The 13,058-nt window shown below is 33.6% G+C and overlaps 1 protein-coding gene across 1 annotated transcript in view; it reads right to left on the reverse strand.

The window, feature by feature from the left end:
- Positions 1 to 702: 702 nt before the first annotated feature.
- CRISP1 (cysteine rich secretory protein 1) overlaps positions 703 to 13,058 on the reverse strand; it is a 32,430-nt gene continuing 20,074 nt past the window's right edge. Inside the window, exons 5-8 of the mRNA XM_081827569.1 lie at positions 11,991 to 12,159; positions 8,894 to 8,991; positions 6,566 to 6,654; positions 703 to 1,185 (exon numbers count right to left, since the gene is read on the reverse strand). Of these exons, the coding sequence (XP_081683695.1) occupies positions 1,058 to 1,185; positions 6,566 to 6,654; positions 8,894 to 8,991; positions 11,991 to 12,159 (484 nt within the window). The 3' untranslated portion in view covers positions 703 to 1,057. The remainder of the gene's footprint in view (positions 1,186 to 6,565; positions 6,655 to 8,893; positions 8,992 to 11,990; positions 12,160 to 13,058) is intronic.

Below are 13,058 nucleotides of genomic sequence, written 5' to 3' on the forward strand. Positions count from 1 at the left end.
TCCTTGAAGTAAAGACTTGGTTTCCCTTTCTTTCTTTCTTCCTTCCTTCCTTCTTTCTGTCCTTCCTTCCTTCCTTTCTATTTTTTTAAGATTTATTTATTTATTTTAGAGAGAGAGAGAGAGAGAACATGAGTGGAAGGGGCAGAGGGAGAGGGACAGTGAATCTCAAGCAGACTCCCTGCTGAGTGTGGAACCTGACCTGGGCTCAATCCCACAGACCCAAGGTCACAACCTGAGCTGAAAACAAGGAGACCAATGCTCACCTGACTGTGGCATCCATGCACCCCTCCACTGCTTCTTTCTTATACATGATATGACAACTGATGAAAACCTAGAGAATTTTCTTTTACATAAACTTTTAGAAAGAAAGAGCACAGTTATGAGGGGGAAAAAAAACCTGAAACTGAAAACAAAATAACAGGTACTGGGATCTCTGTGTCATCATACACTTCACCAGATTTCTTTAATATTCAGATTCACTAAATATTTACGTCTTCATTTGAAATACCGGAGACAATATCCTCTATTTACGCATTACATTTTGTATGTAATCAGTGCTGAGTACATATTTTGTTAAAGTAAGGAAACACAATTTCCCTCCCACTTTACAAATGTTTATAGATATAATAATGAGACAATGAGACATTTAAACCTCCTCCAACTAAGCACTTTGCCTTGCAAGTAATAATACTTGACTCTTCGTTTGCTTTGTGGATTATTTTAATGACCAATTTAAAATAGAAGTAAAGTTATGGAATAAAGAATTACAGTGCATGTTAGTTGGACAGGGAAGACAACATCAGGAAGGTTGGAGACATGGGAAAGCAGGGGAAGGAGTTAACAGGGAAAAAGACCCTCCTCTAGCAGAGGTTATTGTCAAAGTGGCCAGCATTGATGTAAATCTACGGATGCCCATATATGATTAGTAAAATTTAGGATCTCAGGTGTAATTAAAACCAAATGAAACTTAGCAGAAGCCACTGAAACAAAGTAAGGTAAAAGATGTAATCCAGCAGACATTTCCCCAACAGCACATTATAGTTGCAAATAACAAAGATTATTTTATCTCCTTGTCACAGAGGCAACTGGCTTTGCAGAACTGTTGAACTGACTGGGATCTGCATCCAAAACTTCGTTTTTGTGTCTTACAGTTACTGTATTCATCATAGTAGAGGCAGGGGTTAGCTGGAAGGAAAAAGCATGTTTACACAGTATTATCTCAAAAATTCACCATTACTGAAGAAAGAGATAATCTTTCCTTAAAGACATCAATAGAATTATACCCTCCCCTCCCCAGTGACTCTGAAATTTACCAATCTGTTTTCTGTATCTGTGAGTTTGGTTTTTTAGGTTCCACATATAATTGACATCATATGGTGTTTGTCTATGTCTGACTTATTTCACTTAGAATACTACCTTCAAGAACCATCCATGTTGTCATAAATGATATGATTTCCATTTGTTTTATAGCTGAACAGTGTACATTATATATATATTCTTTCTTTATCCATTCATCGGTCAATGGACCCTTAGGTTGTTTCCATGCCTAAGCTATTGTAAGTATCTTCTTGAGTTAATGTTTTTGTTTTCTTCAGATAGCTATCCAGAAGAAAAATTGCTGGATCATATAACTGTTATATTTTTAATTTTTTGAGTAGCCTCCATACGGCTTCCTATAGTGACTGCACCCATTTACATTCCCATGAACATTGCATGAGAGTTTCCTTTTCACCACACCCTTACCCCCACTTATGATCTCTTGTCTTTTTGATTATAGACATTCTAACAGGTATGTAGTATATCCCTGCATTTCCCTGATGATCAGTGATATTAAGCACCTTTTCATGTACCTGTTGGCTATATGGATATCTTCTTTGGAAAAATATCAGTTTAATTCCTCTGCCAGGTTTCTAATTGGATTTTTTTTATTCAGCTTTATAAGTTCTTTATGTATTTTGGAGATTAACGCCTTATCAGACTTATGATTTGCAAATATTTTCTCTCATTTAATGGGTTGTCTTTTCATTTTGTTGATGGTTTTCCCTTCTGTGCAGCTTTTTAGTTAGATGCAGTCTCACTTGTTTATTTTTGCTTTTGCTATTTTTGATTTTAGTGTCAAATCCAAAAAATCATTGCCAAGACTGATATAAGGAGTTTGCCCCATGTTTTCTTCTAGGAGTTTTATGGTTTCAGGTTTTACGTTCAAGTCTTTAATCCATTTGAGTTGATTTTTGTGTGTGGTGTAATATATGATTCCTGTTTCGTTCTTTTGCATGTGGCTGTCTGTCTAGTTTTCCCAGCACCATTTACTGAAGAGACTGTCTTTTCCCCTTGTATGTATTTGGCATTTGGCTTCTTTGTTATAAATTAATTGACCCTATATGTATTGGTTTATTTCTGGGCTCTCCATTCTTTTTTAAAAATTATATATATATATATATAATATATATATAATGTTCATTTAGCCATTCTGTTCCATTGATCTATGTGCCTGTTTTTATGCTAATACCATACTGTTTTGATTACTATATATAGCTTTGTATATAGTTTGAAATCAGGAAGCATGATACCACTAGCTTTATTCTTCTTTTTCAAGGTTGCTTTGGCTATCTTTTGTTATTCCATACAAATTTTAGGATTATTTGTTCTAGTTCTGTGAAAAATGCCATTGGAATTTTGATAGTAATTGCACTGAATCTGTAGATATCTTTGGGTAGTATGGAAATTCAAAAAAATATTAATTCTTCCAATCCATGAGCATGGAATATATTTCCATTTATTTGTATCTTCAATATTTTTCACCAATATCTTATAATTTTCATTATATAGATCTTTCACTTCCTTGGTGAAATTTATTCTTAGGTATTTTATTCTTTTTTGATGCAATTATAAATAGGATTTAAAAAAAATTTCTTTTTCTGATAGTTTGTTAGTAGTATATATAAAAATAACTGATTTTTGTATATTGATTTTGTATCCTGCAATTTTATTGAATTCAGTTATTAATTCCAATAGTTTTCTGGTGGAGTCTTTATTTTTTTAATTTTTTTAAAGATTTTATTTATTTATTTGACAGAGAGAGAGACAGTGAGAGAGGGAACACAAACAAGGGGAGTAGGAGAGGGAGAAGCAGGCTTCCCGCTGAGCAGGGAGCCCAACGTGGGGCTCAATCCCAGGATCCTGGGATCATGACCTGAGCTGAAGGCAGACATTTAACTGACTGAGCCATCCAGGTGCCCCGATCTGATGGAGTCTTTATGGTATTTTATATATATTATCATGTCATCTGCAAGTAGATACTGTTTTACTTCTTCCTTTCTGATTTTAATTACTTGTATTTCTTTCTCTTGTCTAATTACTCTAAGACTTCCAGTACTATGTTGAATTAAAGTGGTAAAGGTAGGCATTCTTTTTTTTTTTAATTTTATTATGTTAAGTTAATCACCATACATTACATCATTAGTTTTTGATGTAGTGTTCCATGATCCATTGTTTGCGTATAACGCCCAGTACTCCATTCGTTACATGCCCTCTTTAATACCCATCACCAGGCTAACCCATCCCCTCACCCCCCTCCCCTCTAGAACCCTCAGTTTGTTTCTCAGAGTCCATAGTCTCCCATGGTTCATCTGCCCCTCCGATTTCCTCCCCTTCATTTGTAAGACTGTTGAATCACAGACCTGTACCTCTGAAACAAATAATACATTATATGTTAAAAAAAAAAAAAAGATAGGCATTCTTGTCTTGTTCATGGTCTTAGAGGAAAAGCTTTTCACTTTTAACCACTGAATATGATGCTTGTTGTGGGCTTCTCATATCTGGCCTTTGTAATGTTGAGGTAACATTATACCTGTGAACCCAATTTGAGATTTTTTATCATGAAAGAATGTCAGATATTGTCAAATGCTTTTTCTGTATCTATTTGGATGACTATATGATTTTTATTCTTCAAATTGTCTGATTTGTGGACGTTGAGCCATTCTTGCATCCCTAGCATTAATCCCACTTCATTGTGGTGTATGATCCTTTCAATGTATTGTTGCAGTTGGTTTGCTAACTTTCACTGAGATTTTTGCATCTATGTTCATCAGATATAATGGCCTGTAGTTTTTTTTTTTTTATTGCAGTGTCATCTGATATTAGTATCAGGGTAATGCTGGCTTCATAAAATGAGTTTGGAAGTGTTCACTTATCTTCTATTTTTTTGGCAGAGTTTTAGAAGTATTAGTATTAATTCTTTAAATGTTTGGTAGAATTCACCAGTGAAGCTATCTGGTCCTGGGTTTTTCTTAGTTGGGAGAGTTTTGATTATTGATGCAATCTCCTTACTAGTACTTAGTCTGTTCAGATTTTCCATTTATTCATGATTCAGTCTTGGTGAGCTGTATGTTTATTTCTTCATAATTTAGTCTTTGTAAGTTGTATGTTTTTTTTTAAGTTTAGTTTTGTAAGTTGTATGTATAAATAGGATAAATTCCTTCAATAATTTCTTCAAATTAGTTGTCCAATTTGTTGCTATACAATTATTCATAGCAGACTCTTATGCCCTTTTTTGTTTGTGGGTATCAGGTGTAATGTCTTCTCTTTAATTTCAAATTGTAATTATTTGAATCTTCTATTTTCTTTTCTCTCTTCTTCTTCTTCTTCTTCTTCTTCTTCTTCTTCTTCTTCTTTCTTCTTTTCTTCTTCTTCTTCTTCTTCTTCTCCTCCTCCTCTTCCTCCTTGTTCTTCTTCTTTTTCTTCTTCTTCTTCTGGTAAGTGTGGCTAAAGTTAAAGATTTTTCTATGTTCGTCTTTTAATGAAAGCTCTTCCTTTCATTGATCTTTTTCACCTTCTTTTCAGTCTTTATTTTATTTATTTTCACTTTGAATTTTGTTATGTTCCTCCTTCTACTAACTTGGCGCTTAGTTTGCTCATTTTGTAGTTGAAGAATAAAGTTAAGTTGTTTTGAGCTCTTTTTTGTTGTTGTTGCTATTATAGGTATTTATTGCTATGAATTTCCCTCTTAGAAGTACTTTTACTGCTATTATAGTATATAAATTATATTAATATAAGTAATTTCCCCTATTTTATAATATGAATTTTGTTTTTATAAGATTTATTTGAATTACACTAAACTGCTTATATCTGTATATCCAGGTCTTATATTTTAAGCATTGTTTCCATTCCAGTGTGGCCCAATCTATCTTTCTTTAATATTTCTCATCTTCTCGTGCATTTATAGGTGAGCAAAGAGTTTAAGATAAGCATCTTTTATGGCATAGATTTAATCTTCTTGAGTAATACTTTCTCTTTCCTACTCTCATTTTACTTCAATTACATTTTTTATGCATTATAAGCATTGCTTTTATATCTTGGATTAAAAAAACCGGGCGCCTGGGTGGCTCAGTTGGTTAAGCGACTGCCTTCGGCTCAGGTCATGATCCTGGAGTCCCGGGATCGAGTTCCGCATCGGGCTCCCTGCTCGGCGGGGAGTCTGCTTCTCCCTCTCCCACTCCCCATTTGTGTTCCCTCTCTCACTGTGTCTTTCTCTGTCAAATAAATAAATAAAATCTTTAAAAAAAAAAAAAAACCTACCCCATCCACCCAGCATAGGTAATTAGTAGATATTTTATTTTTCTCCAACTACAATTTCTTTTCAGAAATGGTATGCACAAAGTGAGGTTGAAAGTAAGAGAAAAAGGGGAAAAAAAGAGAAAGAATAAATGAGACTTAGAAAAAGGAATATCTATCTATTTCTCTACTTAGAAAGAGAGGGATTTTGAAAAAGAGAATCTATTTTCCTTACTCTAAGAGTAAACAGAGTGACTTGGTTAGGTGTAGGAAAATAAGTCTTCTGATCTTCCAAGTCTGAAGTTAAAGGGTATTTTTCCTGGGTTAGTTATTTCTCTAAAAACTTGTTGAAAATTATCTTATCAACATTACACTCCGGGATTAGGAGCTATGTTTTCAGGAGGCTCTAGGAAAAGGAACTTTTGCTATCTAAGGGAATGAACATGTAATTGGAACCCATTTGGTTAATACTACATTGTAGGTAAGGTTTATTTAAGAAATAAAAGGAAATGCTGTAAGGGGACAGTGTGACCATCAACTAATATCTTTTGATGTGTCAGTAGGAACATGGGAGAATAAGGATCACTCCATAAGAAATTACATACCCTAATAAGTGGTCAGACAGGTAAGAGAGTTATGGAGCAGCAAGAAGCCAAGAACACTAATTTCAAGGTTGCAATAAGAGAGCCCAGAAACTTTTTTATAGAGCAGAGAAAAATGTATAGTTATATTAACATCTTATCTGGGTTTTCCCTATTAGGTCATTAAACTTTAGGGCAGGGGGGAGGGGCTTGAGTTTAGGCCTAGACATTCTAATATCCGTTCCAATAGATTTAATCAATTATCTTCTTGGTCACTCAGGGAGGGGAAATAAGAAATAATGTTGATTTTTTCTGGGTGATGATTCAGAAAAAAGTTATAGAAAAGTGCAATATTGTCAAATCCTTAATTTGAAGGACACATGGCTCCTGGGTCAATGGTCTACATTAAGCAAAATGAATGTAAAACTTACTGCAAAGTTTATTTTCACAGTCATTTGGACAGTCCCCACATGGACTTCCTGCATTATAAGGTTTATCCCTTTTGGCAGGATCATTTCCCCTTAAGAAAAAGAACAAAGGAAAAGGTGATGTAATAAAATTAATGCTTGGACAATGCATATAAAATTTTACTCACCATTTATAATCAACTTTGAAAACAATTTTTGAAAACCACTTCTAGATAATGATGATAATCTTTTTTTATGTTATGTTAGTCACCATACAGTACATCATTAGTTTTTGATGTAGTGTTCCATGATTCATTGTTTGCATATAACACCCAGTGCTCCATGCAATATGTGCCCTCCTTAATACCCATCACCGTGCTATCTTTAAGATAGGTTTAAGATTTCTAGACTTGCAATGATCACAATTTATCAGGCAACTGTGGGGTCCTAAGAACATTTTGAAAGAATTTACCCTATTCAGACAGTTAAGTTCTAACAAGACTGGAACCTATGAACAGTCAAGTCTTAACAAGCAGAAGAGCTTTAGAGGGATTTATAATTTGTCATTTTTCTTTATTTATACCCATAAGGACTTGGTAAGCAGTCATGTAAAAGGATATGTTAAGAACATTTTAAGTGAGTCAAATTGGAGGTGTTCTATTCATCTTGCACAGTATCATGAGAAACTTGATGCATGTTACTCTTGTGTAGAAACACATGGAGCATTATAAAAGATGAAAATTCCTCAGTATGGCTAAATCTGAAGCGGTAGATTTGGGGAGAGAGAATAGATGAGAATTTCTAGTTCTAAGCTAATACGAAATTCAGAGAAGACAGTTTTACCTGCAGATATCTAAGAAAACAATGTGGATTATAACTGATTCTTACTTCATATGGTTGAAAAATAAAGTAAATGTTCTGGTTAAAATAACATTCTAGTTGATATTTTTCCCTTTGATATGTGAATTGCTAGAATTTCATTTTATTTTTTTTTCCATTTCTTTTTTAAAGTAAGCTTTATGCCCAATGTGGGGCTTGAGCTCATGAACCGGAGATCAAGAGTCACCTGGTCTACCAACTGAGCCAGCCAGGTGCCCCAAAATTTCACTTTAAAGAAGAAACTTACTACTTAATTCAGTAAGGGCTTTTGTCAGACTCTTGGCCTAATCTTTGCTGCAGAATATTCTCTATCACAGCTCTATGTGTTTTATTTTTGTGTAATTGTCAGTTCACCAGAAACCACCACCAGCCCCTGAAAGATTTAGTACAATGGATGTGTTATAGATGCAAAGAGATCTTACTGTCTTCAGTACTAATTATATAGATAAAATCATAACAAATATTAACTACTGAAATCAAGTAATGATAAGATCAGAAAATAAGTCATATATAGAGCTCTTATATAAATATATCTATTGAATCTACACTGATATTGGAGGCCTCATTTAAAGTATAAATATTGTAGCCTATTAACAGATAAATAATTTTCACTGATTCATATTGAACATTTTTTATTTTGCAACACAAAATAATGGGGGATAGCAGTTAAACACCATGCTTGGAGCTCATAGTATGATGGAAAATTTGCATACTCAACTATTTAAGTATGGCTAGCTGAAGGAGACAAATGCAGACCACTCATTAACTTTCCTTAGCAGAGTATATTTAAACAGGCATTTGTAGTGAACTATTAGAGGACTATATCAAGCTTTTAACAATCTCTAATTTCTCATGATTACCACTGGAGCCACACAGTGTGCTCCTGTGGGCTCCTACAATCATCTTTGTCTGAAATTGATCTTGCTTAAAGAGCAATTGCAGTTGGTAGGGCAAAGGAGTCCACCTGCCCTTCACTGAAGCAATCAGATTATCTCTTCTAGGAGTTGTTACTCACACCTTGATAACATGTAAATTTAATTTCTAAAGAAAAGGCATATACCAATAGTTAGACTAACAAGAACACTTCAATTTTTCCATTTGTTTTTTCTTGATACTCCACTATATTTCTGCCCTTGCATTCTAAATATACTCTAGATTGTTGAAGTAAATATCGTTGTTTTTTTGCTTATGCTAATCAATAACACAGAGCAAGACTACTGGTAATAGCTTTGAATTTGGACATTCTATTAATGAAATATAAATATAAATTTATTTTAAAAATATGATGTAAATAAAATTGTGTGTGTGTGTAATGTTTTTAGGTATTGGCTAAATGACATTTTATCCCTAAAGTTCTGCTTAACTGAAATGAAATATTTATTTGAGCTTTCTTTTATATTGTTTGAGAAACTGGATTATGTAAGAGGGATATATTTCTAAAGGCTTTGTGAAACCAAACTGTATAATACATACTCATGACAATAGTGACAAACATAGAGATACTGAGTTGACAATCTTTTGTCGCATGATGATATTCCACAGCCAGTGAGGTAAGAAGTGGCCCAAACAATCTGTAATGATAAAGAGATTATTTTATTAATAATTTGACTTTTGCTAAATGATTACAATACGAATACTGTTATTCATGGTTGAAAATAAACATGTTTGCTTTTAGGATGCTTTGAGCATGGCTTATTAGGAAGTCATAGAAACAGAAAGATTTCCATGTGTCTGGATAACACACATACATATGCACACTTATTGGCCATCCTTAATCCTGGCTCACTCTATTATCAAATCTATATAGAAAATCAGGTAACATGATGAAGGCTTGTTGGTAATTATATCAAAATCAAACCATGGGAGGAACTTTACTTAATCATCAGAGCAGAAGCATGGCATAGAGTAGAGTTGGCCTTTGAGACCAAACATCTTGGTTTCAAATTCTATCTCTACCACTTCCTGGTTGTATGGTATTTACCAGTTTACGTTTTGAAATTTTATTTTTTTATTTGTAAAATGGGATAAAATAATACTATCTTCTACCTCATAGGTGTATCATGGGAATTGGATAATAATTTTTTTAAGTGTTTGGAAGAGGAAATATTAAGTTACTATCTGAGTGTGATGGAACTAATGGTCTTGGATGTAAATAGTGGGTCTAGGCTACCTTTATCTGAAAGAAATATAAGGTTGGAATTGATATCACAAATTTGTCAGATTTTTAGCTCCAAGGGTGATCATTCTATTTTTATCCTCTAATTGTTTGATAAGGCAAATTATATGAATAAATAGTCTGATGTTATAACATTCTTGGATTCCTAGAACATATCCTTTTTGTCCAAGGGTGTCAATTTTAAAATCAGAATGCTATTTGCTAGTCTTTTACTTAGAATATCTGCATTGCTATCCATAAATGATTAAGTCTATGATTTTTAAATAGGCAGGCTTGAAAAAGCAGACAGAAGTTGGAAGTCTTATGCTTTCTAATATCAAACCTTACCACAAAGCTACAGCAATTAAAACAGTGGTACTGGCATAACATTAGACATATAAACCTGAGAAATAAAATAGAGTCCAGAAATAAATTTTCACATATACGGTCAAATGATTTTCAACAAGGATGCCAAGATGATTCAGTGGGGACAGGACTGCCTTCCCACAAGTAAAGTTGGAAAAACTAGGTATCTACATGCAAATAAATGAAATTGGGTCCTACCTTCCACCATATAAAAAATTAACTCAAAATGGATTAAATACCTAAGTGTAAGAGCTAAAACCATAAAAAAACTCTTAGAAGGAAACATAAGGAAAAAAACTTCATGATATTGAATTTGGCAGTGATTTCTTGGATACGACACCAAAAGCACAGACAGAAAAGGAAAAAAAAGATAGATAAATTGGACTTTATCAAAATTTAAAACCTTGTGCATCATAGGATACTATCATCAGAGTGAATAGGCAGTCTATGTAATAGGAATTAATGATCTCACTTCTATGTGGAATCATATACCTGCTAAAGCATAGATATCCAGAATATACAAAGAACTCTTACAACTCAGCAACAAAAACCCAAATAATCTGATATAACCCAGCAACTCTAACTGGAGATGGAACCTCTACAGAAGTAATTTAGGTTAAATGAAGTTCTAAGGGTGGGACCATGATCTGATAGCGCTCATGTCCTTATAAGAAAAGGCACCAGAGTGCTGACACTCATGCTCTCACTCTCTTTCTCTCTTTCTCTGCAAGCCCGCACAGACAAAAGGAAAGGAAAGTCTGTGCAAGGATATAATGAAAAGAAGGCAGAAAGAGAGCTCTCACAGAAACCAACTATGCTGCAGAAGTTCATAGACTTCCAGCCTCCAAAACTGTGAGAAAATAAGTTTGTTGTTTAGTCCATCCAGCCTGTGGTACTTTGTTATAGAAGTCCAAGCAGACCAATATAGCACAGATGTGAAGAAATCAGAAATTTTATTGCTGCTGGGAATGTTAAATAATGCAGCTATTGTGGAAGACAGTATGCCAGTTCCTCAAATAATTCAACATACGATTACCATGTGATCCAGAAATTCCATTTCTCAAAAGAATTGAAAGCAGGATATGAACAGATATTTGCACACCAATGTTCATAGCAGCATTATTATCAATATCCAAAAGTAGAAACAACCTAAATACACATCAGTGAATGAATGGATAAAAAACAGGTGATATACACATACAATGGAATATTATTCAGCCTTAAAAAGGAGTAAAATTATGGCACGTGCTACAACATGGATGAACATCAAATGAGGATATAATGCTAAGTGAAATAAGGCAGACACAAAAGGACAAAAATTGTATGATTCCAGTTATATGAGGTATCTAGAGTAATCAAATTCATAGATAAAGAAACTAGAATGGTGCTTGCCAGAGGCTGGGGAGGGGGGGAAATGGGAAGTCATTGTTTAATGGGTACAGAGTTTGGGAAGGTGAAAAGTTGTGAAGATGTATGGTAGTGATTGCTTCATAACAATTTGAATGTAGTTAATGCTACTGAACATTAATACTACATAATTTTAAAATGATTAAAATGGAAAATTTTATAAAATATATTCATATGTGCATATCCAAATAGTTATTATGTGTTATATATATATGAAAATAATTATATATGATAAATAAAAATAATATATGTATATATTTTACACATACATACATATATACATATAATTTTACCATAATAAAAATAAACTAGGAAGAAGAGGATTCTCTGTATTATAAGGTACCATTATTTTCATTCTTTACACATATTAGAAATGTAATTTATAAGTGACATTGATGTTTTATGATTTTGTTAATTCCCAAAAGTCCAAATGTATAAAAAAGGAGACTAAACAGTTAAGCAGCTTCTCTAAGCTATCTGTTGAGGGAATCACATTTCCTTATGTTTCAAATTATAATAGGAACTCAGTGGGTCAAGTGTAAGTTTGCGAAAAGTGGGTAGAATAATTTTCTCAGTCACCTATTTTCCACACATGCTTATAGTCATTTAAACAATGTGTATATTTGCAAGTACGCAGGTTACCTGAGTGTAATGCTCAAATGTTATGTCATCATCCGTTGATGTCCATTCCCCGTACTTGAAATATTTAGATTCATTGTACCAGATTTTAATTACATTTGACCATGAGATAGGATAAGTTGTCAAATGCATATTTTCTCCACAAAAAGTATCTGAAAGGGAGAAAAAAAGTCTGAGTCATACTTGAAGAAACTTCAAAATATATTACAAGGATATTTTCCTCATTTTCATTTTACAAATATTCCACTGGTCATCCAAGCAATGTCTTATAAAAGAAAACAAACTCAGCTGTATCTCTGCTGGCAATCATCTTTTTCATTGATGAGTGAACTTGTGGTACTTAGGTTTGGTGAGAAGTTGACAGTAGGAGATGATGTACAAGCTTGGAAATCAGATCAACATTTCAGTCTCTGCCACTTCCGAGCTGTTGAGAAGGGTGAAACCAATCCAAGTAGCCAATGGGTTGTAACAGGACCCATGACTGGAAAACAGCCACAGAGGTATTCCTTATGCAAGGACCTTGAAATAAACATTTGCTCATTTAGCCATCCACTTGTGATATGGGTTCTTGGTCAAAAATGAAATTTAGGAGTGATCTACCTTTCTCTGGGGCAGGAAAGACTCACACTGCTAATTCATGGGTCAAAACATTGGGCAAAAATGCCCAATAATCTGTAAATATGGAAGTTTCATTAGTATTTTAAAAATATTTTGTAATAAACAAGCATCTCATAAATGTTAATAATGTCTACTTGTATAGGAAGTACTAATAGATTTTCTGGAAACTAGCCGTGATCCACCTAATATATATACCATGAGATGGACTTATTTATGAACACCTAAATTTGTTCTCATGTATAGCTCAGTACAGTTGAATAGAACTCACCTCTCAACTGTATTAGTATTTCAAAGCCAAAGATATCCCTAGGGTGATATTGTGTGTAGCTGAAATAACTACATAGAGTGGAAAGCTTCTAGCTATCCAGCTCTCCATCCAGTTATCACTGTATTACTCAACTATTCTGTAATATTGAGAACTTTGATTCTTATTTTTTAAATTTTTTTTGCTAT

Source organism: Leptonychotes weddellii, chromosome 8, assembly GCF_054177405.1.
Source record: "Leptonychotes weddellii isolate Sample4059 chromosome 8, ASM5417740v2, whole genome shotgun sequence".
NCBI lineage: Eukaryota > Metazoa > Chordata > Mammalia > Carnivora > Phocidae > Leptonychotes > Leptonychotes weddellii.